This window comes from Theobroma cacao, chromosome 5, assembly GCF_053813885.1.
Source record: "Theobroma cacao isolate CCN51 chromosome 5, ASM5381388v1, whole genome shotgun sequence".
NCBI classification, from domain to species: Eukaryota; Viridiplantae; Streptophyta; class Magnoliopsida; order Malvales; family Malvaceae; genus Theobroma; species Theobroma cacao.
The window spans coordinates 994327-1008856 of NC_142643.1; the positions used below are offsets into that span (position 1 = coordinate 994327).

A 14530-nucleotide genomic window follows, 5' to 3' on the forward strand; every position below is an offset into this window, starting at 1 on the left:
TTACACTCATTGTTCAGCAAAAGACTTAAGGATGAAAAAAGGAATGGCAGAGCCCTGAACCTAAGGCAAAGTCAAATGTCAAAGGAGAGGTTACTTAAGGGAAAGTCTGGAATTACCTGAATTCTACAGAAGGAAAGAAAACAGGCAAAGAAGATCGAAAGTTGCAGCGAAAAATCGGATGAAGCAAGAGGATGGTCTTGGAACCTTAATGAATCGTAAACATGAAAAGCATTCGATCATGTCAATCATGCATACATGCATACATGCCTAGCCACGCACTCGACAGGAATCAAAATTAATTCATGACCCAAGCGTCGAAGGTAGAAAGTCACTCGACCTAAAGGGTTGAGATTGTAAAACTTCAATGGAAGGATTTGAGTCTTTTCATTTCATGTTATTCCAATTAAGTTAGCATTAAAGGAATTTCAATTTTTAAATCGAACCTGTTGTGAGATAGGTCGAGCCTAGATTAAGTCTAGGAATTTTAATTTTCTTTAAATCGAACCTGTTGTGAGATAGGTCGAACCTAGATTAAGTTTAGGAACTTCAATTTTTAGATCGAACCTGTTGTGAGATAGGTCGAACCTAGATTAAGTCCAGGAATTTTAATTTTTTAAATCGAACCTGTTGTGAGATAGGTCGAGCCTAGATTAAGTCTAGGAATTTCAATTTTTAAATCGAACCTGTTGTGAGATAGGTCGAGCCTAGATTAAGTCCAGGAATTTCAATTTTTAGATCGAACCTGTTGTGAGATAGGTCGAGCCTAGATTAAGTCTAGGAATTTTAATTTTGTTTAAATCGAACCTGTTGTGAGATAGGTCGAGCCTAGATTAAGTCCAGGAATTTCAATTTTTAGATCGAACCTGTTGTGAGATAGGTCGAGCCTAGATTAAGTCTAGAAATTTTAATTTTGTTTAAATCGAACCTGTTGTGAGATAGGTCGAGCCTAGATTAAGTCTAAGAATTTTAATTTTGTTTAAATCGAACCTGCTGTGAGATGGGTCGAGCCTAGATTAAGTCTAGGAATTTTAATTTTGTTCAAATCAAACCCGTTGTGAGATAGGTCGAGCCTAGATTAAGTCTAAGAATTTTAATTGATTTGGTTCCAACATGGGTCAAGCCTAGATCAAGTCTAGAAATTTCATTTTTGTTTAAAATCGAACTTATTTTGAGATAAGTCGATTCTAGATCGATTTGATTAAACCAACTGGTTTCGAGATAAGCCAAATGTGGTGTCTATGTCTTTGCACTATCCTTGATTCTCAAGAATGTACAAAGAGGGGCAACTGTAGACACCATAAAATATATATATATATATATATATAAAATAAATAATAAAATAAACTAAAATATAAAAAAGTATATTAAAATAATAATAATAATTAAAAAAAAAAAAGGGATGGCTGGGCATGCGCCCAGCCATCCCCTCACCATCCCTTCACCATCCCTTCCCATCAAGTCCCCAACCACCATGCACCAGGGGTTCTGGCCACCAACTCCCTGGTGCCAGAACCCCCCCTCGTCGGGTTGTCCAAATTTTTGGACAACCCGGCTCTTTAAAAAGACACACAAAAATAAAAGGGGAGATCTACCAGCAAGAAGACCCAGCCACAGAAACAAAAGCAAAAAAAACAAACACAAAGCAAGAAAAGAAAAAAAGAGTTAGATCTGAAAAATGAAAGAGAGAAGCGAGAGGTCGGCGTAGAGAAGATAGAGAGAGTGGCGGCAAGAGAGAGAAGGAGAGAGAGGAAGAAAGAAAAAAAAAGTTTAAGAAGAAGGTAGAGAGAGTGGCGGCAAGAGAGAGAAAGAGAGAGAGGAAGAAGGAGAAAAAAAAAAGGCTTGAGGAGAAAATAGAGAGAGTGGCGGCAAGAGAGAGAAAGTGAAAGAGGAAAGTGAAGAGAGAGAAAAGAAAAGAAGCTTTTATAGCTAGGTATAAAAGACCAAAACGACGTCGTTTTGAAGCATTTTTTTTGAAGCCAAAAACGGTGCACTTTGAAGGGGATTAAGTGGGCTGTTGCAGCAGGCTTGACTTCCTCTTTGGGCTAAGGCATTATTGGACTATTCGAGCCCAAACCAAAAAGCAAGTGCAGCAGGCCCTTTGGGCCCAGGCCGAATTGGGGGAGACCTTTGAAGCCCAGTGGAGCTTGAACCCATTTGGAGCATTGGGTTAGGTACAACCCAATAGGTATTGGACTTCATTAAATAATGGTTTGGGCTTGAGTTATTGAAAATGATTATTTAATTTCTTGTTTAAGTGTTATAATAGTTTTATTATTTTTTGTATTGTTTGAAATTTATGCATATGAAAAATAAAATATATGAAGGCTAAAAATGAAATTTTTAATACAATAGATAGCAAATGTAGTAAATTAATAGATATGCATGTATAAATATATATATATATATATATATATATATATATATATATATATATATATACATAAACATATAACAAAAAATAGGAGAATGAACAAGAAAAAAATTTATTAATTAATTAAATGAAAGATTAGAAAGTACTTAGTTTTTTTTAATATGTATAAAATAATTAATAAATAATAGAAATGGGTCTAAAAAATGAGAATAAAATATAATTAGTTGTAAAGGCAAGAGAAAATAAAATGTTCTAAGTATTTATGAATATATAGAATGTACAATATAATATTAAATTACAAGTATTAAAAAATCAAGTGGTTAATTTGAGTTAATCCAATAATAGAATTCTGCTTGAAAAAGGGGTAAAGAGTTGCCTCTTTCGGGCGGATGTTTTTCGGGTGCGAAGTTCGAGACGGATTTTCACCGAAGCGTCGGGATAAATCTGAACTCTAAATTTCAAAACCCATTAAGTCAAATAGTCATTATTAGAAAATAATATATGTAGAAAGATTTTGTTAATTCAAATAAATATTACTAAACAAAGTTAAATTAATCGTTTAAAAGTTAATTAATTAATTATTTAGATAAGCTTTGTAAACAAGTAAAAAAATTGATCAACAACAAACATGGATTTAAATAACCAAAAAATAAAGTATATATTTAAAAAATAATAATAATAATAATAAATAACAAATAATCAAAATTTTTAAATAATCAATAAACGCGTGCATGTAGATACCATCATTTTATACTGTCATTGCATGCCACTCTTATTTTGCAAATGGCGCGGGAATCCCGATGATGGGATTTCCCCGAGGAGCTTGTAGAGACGAGTTCTTCCGGGGATATCTCTAGGTGAGGAGGATTCCGAGACTTCACCAAAGCGTTGGGATAGTCTTCGAATAATTTTCCAATAAAAGATTACCAACTCCATCATTTAAAATAAACAAGTCACGACATCATTCTACCCTTGCATCATATGCATACGTAAAACCTAGTGAAAAACTCAGTTTGGCAATTCAATAAAAATTTAATTAATAAAATAGGGATTTAACTAAGAAAAGGCTATATTAAGATAACTTAAGATTAAATGGTACCGTTCGTAGAACGGGCGTCACGGAGGTGCTAACCCTTCTCCGTGCGTAACCGCACTCCCGAACCCATCTTTAAAAAACGTGGACCAGTTCTCGTTCTTTCGACGGACCTAAAATTAATTTAGGACTTCGTCGATTAAGAATCGGGTTAATAGGTGACCAATCACACCTAGATAAAAAAGATTGGTGGCGACTCCCACACCTTTGACATATCTAATTTTCGCCCGCGTCTGGCGGACGGGTTCCCGGACCCGCACGTCACGACACATCCGAAATAATTTCCCAACATATGATATCAAATGCATAATCATCACCCGAAGTAGTCTCCCGATAGATGGCATCAGGTATGTAGTCATTGCCCGAAGTAGTCTCTCGACAAGTGGCATCAAAGCACTGCAAGTGAGAATCACAGGCGAGATTAAACCATCGCCCCCATTTACCATTATCCTTGCAGGCACACATAATCATGAGGAAGATGCCACTCAACTCTCAATTCATATCAACATCTGGAACTCATTCATCGGGTGGAACATATCAAATTATGGGCCATCATTACCCCTATAATTCATACATCAAAATCAACTTCCTTAACCTTGTATACAAACGTAATTCGCCTACTTAGGCCATTTCACCTTATAAGACAATGTGCATATCACAATAATTTTCTCATTAAACATTTCTCATATACTCATATTCAATCATAATGCCACCATGTGGCTCACAATGTAACATATGTGAATATCATCACATAACATAATTGTTCTGACTTAGTCATATTCATCAAAGTACAAACACATCGAATTAATTACCAGTTTATGCTTCCCTATACAATGGCATATATACAGATATATATACAATTGTTCTCTAGCCTCGGCATGTTCATCTAGGCCTAAACACATTACTCAATGTACTATGGGAACGCATATCATTATACGAAATGCATCCACATGCATTTAACCGTAAAGCCCCATTCACCTCGACAATTAGGCACTCTCACAGATCAATTCAATGCCTGCTGTTCACCGATGCCTTAACTCCAACTTAGTCGATCACACCACTTAGCAAATGGGCAGAATTCTCACTCCCATTTATAGCTTAGCATTCAACAATGCAAGATTATCAACATTTGTACCACAATTCTTTATTTCTAGACAAATTCCTAGCTTTCAAGGCATTCCCAGCTTTTCAAAATATTGCCTTCCACACCAACAATTTCAAATCTTCATAATTTTTTCATAAATGGTTCAAATCTTACCTTAGTTGTTGATTTGGCTCACTTCACTCCCAAATTTTCCAGCAACTTCCAATCACAACTTCCACCAAATCTGGAAAACAATATTTCTAATTATTAAACCATTTAAATTGAAAACCAATCGGTGAAAAGCTTTAATCTTACCTGTAGATTGGTTTTCTAGGCTTAAAATGCCTTCCTTCAAGCTTCAAATCCAAATATTGGACATTGGTTTTGAGAGCAAGGGAAGAGGGCTTGTTTTTTAGTGTTTTGGCAAATAGGCGTGCTGCCCAATGCCTTTTATTTTTTTGCCAACCTGCATGCACGTATCGATACATTTGAGAATATATCAATACATCTCCAATGTTCCCTTTAATTCTATCGATAGATGAGACATTGTATCGATACATTTCTTTGAATCACCCTTAAATCTATTGATACACGAGGCATTGTATAGATATTTTTTAAATAGAATGCTCTTTGCCCCAAATTTATCGATACATTTGGACAATGTATCGATAGAAATCACCTTCACTATTATGTTCTTCAAATCCATCTATATATTAAGTGATGTATTGATACATATTCCCAAAATACCGCTCTTGTGTTCTTCCTGCCTTCATTGTATTGATACATGGAACCTAAGTATCGATACTTTTTGTCCAGAATGCACTTTTCAACACTTAAAGTCTTCCTAGCTCAAATTTCAAACTCCCATTTCTTTTCCGACTTACCTATTGATCTAAATTCATTAAAATTCACCCGATAATCGACACACATACTCATCATATAGTTCAATTTCTCAATTATACACTATGTTGCATAGTTTATCAATCACATTTTGCATAATTTACTTAAACATCATATTCGTCTAGGTGCCAGACAATGCACCATATCATTCATGTGTCAAATATATACACAACATCATTTTGAGCTTTCACATGCTCATACATTACATAGTCATCCTTTATAGATATAGACATATATTTAATTTCATCAATACATGAACTCATATATATATATATATATATATCTCAACCTCTTAAAGTTAAACTTTTGTCTATTGGCTTAACCGTTGTGCACATTTATCATGGAAAGAGCGGGATGTTACATTTTCTTCAATTATTTTTTTTTTTTTAAGTTATAGTTCATTCATAAAGAAAGGATGTCCATGAACAAACAAAGGAGGGTCAAAGACTAGAAAGAGCAGTCTTAACCCTCGGATCACATACTGGTAGACAAAAGCACCAGCACCCAACCTTGCCTTTTAAACCATTGACCTAAGTACTTACAGATAGCCCTTTAGCCAACACGTACGTCCCCACCAGCCCAAAAGATTAAAAGCAAAGAAAAAGTCAGTAAGACAAGGAACATAACCAGCGTGCCCGTTTCCTTCTCTTGCTGCACCAATCAAAAAATTCAAGAACACAAAATTCAAAACTCCCATACTTACAAAAACCAAAAACCCTTTATTCTCCACCCAATCAAAGGTGATCCCTAGGCACCCTTTGTTCTCCACCATTTTCTTCAATTATTACCATCCTGTGAAAGGTTTGATGTGGAATTGCGTTGGTATGGTGCATATACAAGACGTCGACGAACTTCTTTTCACTTTATCTTGAGAGACAGCGGGATAAAGCAAAACTGTGTTTCCAAGTGAAGCACGTTGGAGGCGTGAGACACACCAAAGGGCTGTTTTTTGATGACATATCTTGACAGAAGGCAGCCCAAAGTTTCCCAGCCCTGTTTTGACCTGGTCTTTTCCTGGTTTTGATTTATTATAGCATTTCCCTTACTGGTTGAGATTATTCCTTGAACTTCCAGGTTCCTGCTTCTCTGCAATGAGTGGCAGTAGTAGACAAGTTTGGCCTATCAAGTCAGAACTAAACGAAAAGGAAGCCTCCTGCAGTACATTTGGATTATGCAATTAGGAAACCAATCCTGAAGGATTAATATAGAACATATAGACAGTGGTGAAGGAAATAGGTATCAAGAACATGTCAGCTTCGACATGTTGAAGTTTACTGGCTAGAGAGTCCCTCCTGGATGTTCCATTTCCTAGCTAGTCCCGGAAAAAGAGATTCCTAGGAAAGTAAGAAATCGACATTGAAGCGGTTGTTGCAAGTCAGTCAGAACAGGATATTCAATGAGGGAAACACCCCCCAAAGCTCAGCAAAGGTGCATTTTCTGTAGAAGTACAAGCCCGCAAGTACTTTCCATAGTCGATAAATAAGAAAACTGACAAATCCAAGCCCAGAAAAGAATTCTTTCGGAAAATTTATAGCTCGAAAGAATTAATACAAACAACAAGCCCAACCCATTAACACCTTACCCAAGAGACACACAAAGAAATTAAGCAGACAAAGCCTTTGACAATGGGTCTCTCTTGCAAGTTGAACCCAATGCCACTGCTTGGATCACTCAGCCCTTTAAGCTAGCCTAGCGTAGGTGACGTACATGAATTTTATATTAACTCTAGATCAGGGCGGGAAAAGTCGGTCGGTCACGATGATGAATTTGGTGGCTAGTATTTGGTGTCTCTGATCATGTGGCTCTGATTCAATCAAAACAGTGGCAAAGCAGGGCCCCCACCGCCCACATTTTTCAAACCATGATACACCTTTTGGAATAGGCCGGTCCTATGGCTGCAGGCTCAGGACCAGTGGAAGAAAAACAAAATAAGGGTAAAAGCACTTTTTTATTGCTACGATTAGGTTGGACCAAATTTGAAGACATCATCACCAATTATTAAGTTCTGAAAAAGTGCATTTGCTTATTGTAAGTAATTCATAGTTGCTAAGTATATTATAGAACAAAAAGAACACCCAATCTTTGTGGCTGTGGAGTTTCATTTTCTGATTGTTAAATCCTATTTCCTCTAAAGTTCCACCACTAACATTTTTTTTGGTTAAGAATGGTTTCTAGAAAGAGATGATATTCATTATCTTTTAATATATGAACTCTATAATTATTCGATTATATATTTAAATTATTATTTAAATTTTTTTTCAAAATGCATAACGAATAATAATTTTATCATTCGAACTTAATTATAAGATAGTCTAATCTTACTTAATCGAATTAGATAATGAAAAGTATTGTCTCCATTTATAGGGCCATGAAAACATTGGCTGTGGTGGTGTAGTTTTTCTTTGTGTTCTTGTAGTAATCTAGTTTAAATATTGCTGGTGAAATGAATTAGCTCGCTTATCCGTATCCATGGCCGCCCATGCTACAGCCTACAACTTCTCATTTCCTTGGACTGTGGATTATGCGGTTTGCTTCACAGAACAATTTGCTGCCATGCTATTGCTTTTCATGTACACATTTTATTAGTAACTTTATGTTTTTACATGTTTAAAGCAGTTGACAAGGAAGAATCAATCCCAAAATTTATCTAGTTCATTCAAGAATCATCACCTAATCATGCATTTGGATTTGCTAATTAAGCAAGTAGACTTGATTACAGACAAGAATAGTAGTAAAAATGTGCATCTCGTGTCCAAGCCTGAGAACCAAAATCATTTCAAATCTTGAGTGGTTGATTCTATCAAGTTTGTCTGACAGTCCTTGGAAGAAAAGGGTTCAGATTTTTATTAAAAGTTAAGAATAAATGCAAGGTCCATGTTGAAGGGAAGTGAAAATTACTCCCTGAGAAAGACAAGGACAGCCAAAATCTTTCCATGATATCCAGCAAAGAGGCAACTTTTTTAAGGTGCGCGAGTATGGAGTGGTCGGTCACATGTCACCACAGTGAACAGTTTCTTTTCTCCGCTCAATGAATGAGAAAACACCAAAAGAATTCAGCTTACACATCCCTCAATCTTTGTCCCAAAGTCACGCTACAAATACCCCACCCCCTCACTTCCAAGGTATGCCCATGATTCGAGAGTGCATTGCTTGATCCATTTTCGAAGCCTGGAGGAATAAAAGAGTAGCATAGAGAGAAGTGAAACAACATCTTCAGTTTCTTTCACTGAGCTAGAAAATGGAAGGACAAAACGAAGATGTGAGGTTGGGTGCAAATAAGTACAGGGAGAGGCAGCCTATAGGAACAGCTGCTCAAAGCCAAGATGTCAAGGACTACAATGATCCACCTTCAGCACCGATTTTTGAGCCTGGCGAGTTATCCTCATGGTCCTTTTACAGGGCTGGCATAGCAGAATTCGTGGCCACTTTCTTGTTTCTTTACATCACGGTTTTAACTGTGATGGGAGTTGTCAAATCTTCAAGCAAGTGTTCAACTGTAGGTATTCAGGGCATTGCTTGGGCTTTTGGTGGCATGATCTTTGCTCTTGTCTACTGCACTGCTGGCATTTCAGGTACGTTGATAGACATAAATTGAAAACCTTGGAAGAAAATTAGTAGTTTTCAATATGGATAAGGACTAACTGTGTTTTTCTGAGGGCTGGTGGTGCAGGGGGTCACATTAACCCAGCAGTGACTTTCGGGCTGTTTTTAGCCAGGAAGTTGTCGCTGACCAGGGCGGTGTTTTACATGATAATGCAATGTCTTGGGGCAATATGTGGCGCTGCTGTTGTAAAAAGCTTCCAAAAGACCCCGTACGAAAGGCTAGGCGGTGGTGCAAACACGGTTAGCTCAGGATATAGCAAGACTAGTGGCCTTGGAGCTGAGATTGTTGGTACGTTTGTCCTTGTCTATACTGTCTTCTCTGCCACCGATGCAAAGCGCAATGCCCGAGACTCCCATGTTCCTGTAAGCAAAACTACAGTTTATTTAGCTTTCCTTTCCAGTTCAAATTGTTGTTTCTTCATATTGTTGCCATTTTATGACTTGGTTTTCATTGATTTGAATGAATATCAGATCTTGGCACCGCTGCCTATTGGGTTCGCAGTGTTCCTGGTACACTTGGCAACAATTCCCATTACAGGAACAGGCATTAATCCAGCTAGGAGCCTTGGCGCAGCTCTTATTTACAACAAGGAACAAGCATGGGCCGACCATGTAAGTCTTCCAAACTTCCCCATCTTTTCTTTGATTTTTACCAGTTCAAGAACCAGATATACTGTACAAGAAACCAAAATTTATCTTGTTTAAATCCTCTTTGGATGCAGTGGATATTCTGGGTAGGACCTTTCATTGGAGCAGCCTTGGCAGCTTTGTACCACCAAATAGTGATCAGGGCCGTCCTCTTCAAGTCCAAATAAGCGATTGATCATGAAAAACAGTGCTTGATAAAGTGAACTATTCAGTCTTATGATGATGTGTTCCTCTCCATTTTCCTTTTCTCCTCCTCTGATCTTTCTGATCTTTCCCTGGATGTATATGGTCAATTAAGGGTCAAGGCTGGCGCCTATCAGTAGTGATAATTCCATGCCAGTGAACTTTATCTATCACTGGTTTTCTCTTTCTGAATGTATTGATCGGTGTCTTTCACCCACTAAAACGTTATTTTAAGTATGGAAAATTTACCACTTTCTATTCTAAATAAATTTTTGTTTGGAACAATTTACTCTATCACTCTATGTATGACTGTCATATAGGCTGAGTTTCTAACAAACGTATAGGGCTGAGTTCTTGTTTCCTTTCCCAAACCCCTCAACAAGAAAAAACGGGCAAAGGGTATTGGAGGCAAAGCTGGACTTTCATAGCAGGAGGGTTGGGAGACATAACCAAGTAGTTTGCAGCCAATAAGGAGAGACTTAAATTTTGAGTTCTCCAAGAGAGGAAGTTAAGAGGAGTTTACATGTTTAAAATACTTGGATTAAAGATCACATAAACATTGGATTAACCTGAATTCAGCTTTGAGATAAAGCTTCCTTATCTGCTGCATTTGAATCTGTCCACTTCAGTGTATCTCGGCTAGCTGCACTTGAATCTGTCAAGATAGCTTTGTGCTATTGCATTCCCCTCCAAACTCAGCTTCATTTGAATCCTGTTGAAGACACCAGCAGCTTTGTGTTCCTCTTCTGATCTTTGCTGCAGCAGCGTGTGCTTCTCTTCTGTGCTTTGGGATATCATATAGGAATTAGTCCTGACATCAATTGCAGCTGCACTGGAATCTGATGATGTAGTGGTCAGGTATGTTAAGACATTTTATCATGGGCACATATTGAAACATCATACATCATAATTTGCTTGTGACCTGGGGTCACAAGGTGTGTTGTATCAGGCTTGTGACATGTTGACCAAGATCCAAGAATACATAAAAGATGCATTTCTCGAAATCTATTATAATTCAAGGTAAATTTGAGAGTTTAATTTTTTTTTTAATTTATGCCATTTTTAACCCAAAACATTCAAAGGTTTTTGGGCTTTGCATTATAGCTAAGATCTCTATGACAAGCCAATGCAACGTCGGGCCATGGTCAGGTTGCCTCCTTGTGGCCTGGTTTGTTGCTATTAGTATCAAGTACTCAAATTTGTTAAACATATTTTAATTGATTATCGATCTCTTAGTGGTTTTCTCTCTAAGAAAAAGATTTTCTTGATCGCTAAAGGAAAATGACTGATAATCATTAATTTATTTATAGGTAATTAGCCTTAGATTTTATATGAAATAAATTATGTAATTATCAAAACAATTAAGGGTTTGATGTGCATCCTTATAATATTATATTGAACTGACTACTTTCCTTTCCAATAAAGTACGAGGAAAATAACTTAGCAGAAGAAGAAATGGTGTTTATTGCTATCAAATTGAATTGACTCTCTTTTTTTACAATAAACTCAAAAAGAATATATAGTCAAAGGACTATTTCAAAAGTTTTGAGTAAAAATTCCCCATTTTTTTATTATGGAAATTTAATTTAATTATACTTAATTTTCAATTAACGTGTAATTTATATATAAACAGATTTATGAAAGTTAATTTAAGGCTTAAATAATTACGTATGAACGTGTAATTTGTTCCCTTGAGGAAATTGATATTCTTGCATTTCTTTAGATCGTTTTAAGATTTCATTTGGCCAATAATTTTTTTTTATAAAAATGTAAAAATATCAAGTAAATGAAATTTAATAAAATACAAATTTAACTTATAATTTTTTTTACTCAGTCACTAGAAGACATGAGATTAGTTCAAAGTATTTCTTAAAATTTTTTTATAATATTGTTATTACAATTACACATTTGATGCTTGAAAAGTAAAAAATGATTTAAAAAAAAACTAATAAAGTGATTGTCGTCACTCGCGACTCGTGGGTTCCGGGACGATAAGAACAAATTAATAAAACTAGGATTAGAGATAATGGGAATTACTATGGGCAACCAAGGGTTAGAACTTAGAACCAAATCGGTTGCTTGGATTACGTAATCAATTGTATTAAAAAAAAGGGTATTGGAAAGCCGATTAGTTAGGTAAGACCTAATGATGGAAGGGCAGGTGCCCTTAAGTAACCCCATGATATGCCCCTAATAGAGCGACATTACAACTAAAATTAGGGGGTTCATTGATGCTTAGAATGTGACTTGTATGTACCTAAATGATCAAAACAGAAAGATTGGTTTAACAAATATCAACATTATTCGTGAGAATTCGATAAAGAAAATGAAAAGGGGCCTTTCCTCAACTAGGCCGCTTTGTTAGTTGTGCTAAACCTCTCTATTTAGCTTTCATTTGTCGGTCCAAATTAATTATATTTTGGACCAATCGAACCCTTTAATCTTTTTTAAATTCAAAAATCACTTTTTTCACGTCAAGATTATGATCATAATTACGTAAGACATGTTGATCAACGTCACGTTGATCATTGTTTGTTTTCATTGGAGTATGAGAAATTAATTTATCAAAATATACATGATATATTTGAACATTTTAAAAAAATCTTAAGTAATGTGATTACGACATTTAATAAGAAAACAAGATTGAATGTGTATAATTAATAATAATAATATAAAAAAAAAAGCAATCTCATAAGATTAATTGTAAGTTGTATGTGTATTTTTGACCAAAATTTTTTTATTAATTAAATTTAGAGTCTTCTTGTAAGTCCAAATTAATTATACTTTGAGCCAATTGACTCTTTCGCTTTCGCTCTTTAAATTCAAAGAACACTTTTTCATTATAGGATTACGACCATAATTATTTAATTATGTTAACACGTGTTGGTCAGTATCACATCGGGTCATTAGTTTTTATGTAGTACGATATATTAATATACCAAACTATATATATTTGATTTTGATAAATATTATCACATTTAAATAAAAAAAACGAGATTGAATATATTTATGTATATATTTATTTTATTAATTAATTTTATCCTTGATTTTTAAGTCAATCAGTTGGCTTAACCCCAACTAAACGCATGACCATGCTCTAGAAGGACAATTTCTTTGGACTTTGGATATTATTTTTGGTTTTATTTGGCTTTTGAGATTGACTCCTGCTATGTGGACGGCTGTTTCTGACCTTTATTTTGTAATTTGGTTAATATTCATTGTTCCTAAGAATAGGTACATTGAAAGAAATGGCAACACACGAAACATGCTATTACTCATAAATTCATGGAAAATGTTAGCTACAAAATATAAACAATAATTTATTGGCCTGCTTATATATAAAACCTTATAATCAAAAAACATACCTATCACGTAAAGAAAGGTCTTTATTTATAAGTTCAAAAACTTGTCTCATCTCTTATTAATGTAAAATTCATAACATATAATCACTCAATATATATATATTATATTATAATATTATTAAATAAAATATCTTTTAAATGTAAAAGAATTATAATGGGAATACAAATTCAACAAGAACCAAAAAAAAAAGGTAAAATTGAATGATTATTTTTTTTTTTGAATTTTAAGGTGCAGACTAGATTAATTGCATGCTAGGCATTATAATTGAGCAACAGTTATGTAATTAATATGTTTGGATATTTTTTTTCCCCTTTATTCATTGCTACCTTTTTTTGCTAGGGGGTAAATCTTAAAGTGCATTAAATGTTTATTTACTTCACTATCCATGACTGTTGGGGAAACCACAACATGATTTTTTAAAAATGTTCCAAACTTCCAATTAATTAATCCGATTTTCCCCAAATTGGTTCTGCCCTCTTGGATGATTCATGGGGTTGCAGGAGTCGTTGGGAGCAGATTAATAAATGTAGCAAGGAAGAAAAACAAAAGCCCAACAAGTTTCCTAACCTTCAACAACAAAATCATGCTTTAATAAAAATACAAATTGAATTCCCAAAAAAAAAAAAAAATTTGACATGGGGTTTTACCCAATAATGTGGGTTTTAATTGCTCTCAATGTAAGCCCCTCTTTCTTATCAGGCAAGAGAAGGAAAAAGAGGGTGGGATTTCGGTTTATGTCAATATCTACCCATTAGAACCAATTAATTACACAAGTGTTTTCCCATGCTCAATTGGGTAGTAACGGTAGTGATTAAGGTCAAGCAAATCTTATCAGCCCTTTAAGCATGCTACCCATTGGAAGGAAGAAGAGGGTGGGATTTCGGTTGATGTCAATAGGTACCCATTACAAGTCTTTTCCCATGCTCAATTGGATAGTAATTGCATTGATTAAGGTCAACCAAATCTTATCTTATCAGCCCTTCAAAAAGCTACCTTCCATCCGCCTCAACTGTTCAAAAGCAGCACCCCATCCAGCTGTTTTCTTTTCCCCTAAGATCTATCGAATTCAATGTATTACACCCAGAAATTAAACTAGCCATATCCTTCTTTTATTCTTACACTGCATATCATCAAAGCCACATGCTAGTTATTGGTCACTTTCCGCTCACTCCCTACCAATGCCATCCATACAAGAATTTAATGTTTCCCATTTCCTTCTTTCTGCCTCTCCTCAATCAACCATGGAGTATACCAAAAACCCACATTGTAAGTCATCAAATTCATT

At 35.3% G+C, this 14530-nt stretch overlaps 1 protein-coding gene across 2 annotated transcripts; it reads left to right on the forward strand.

Annotated features, from left to right (window-relative positions):
• The first annotated feature begins 8462 nt into the window (after positions 1 to 8462).
• LOC18597580 (aquaporin PIP1-2-like) lies at positions 8463 to 10151 on the forward strand. Of its 2 annotated transcripts, XM_007026706.3 has the most exons (4): positions 8493 to 9020; positions 9119 to 9414; positions 9523 to 9663; positions 9774 to 10151. In XM_007026706.3, exons 1-4 carry the CDS (start codon positions 8687 to 8689, stop codon positions 9864 to 9866), a joined length of 864 nt encoding a protein of 287 aa, XP_007026768.1. In that variant the 5' UTR covers positions 8493 to 8686; the 3' UTR covers positions 9867 to 10151. The 2 variants fall into 2 exon arrangements, with proteins under 2 accessions (XP_088662486.1, XP_007026768.1); XM_088806360.1 differs by having other exon boundaries at positions 8463 to 9020; positions 9119 to 9663.
• Positions 10152 to 14530: the final 4379 nt, after the last annotated feature.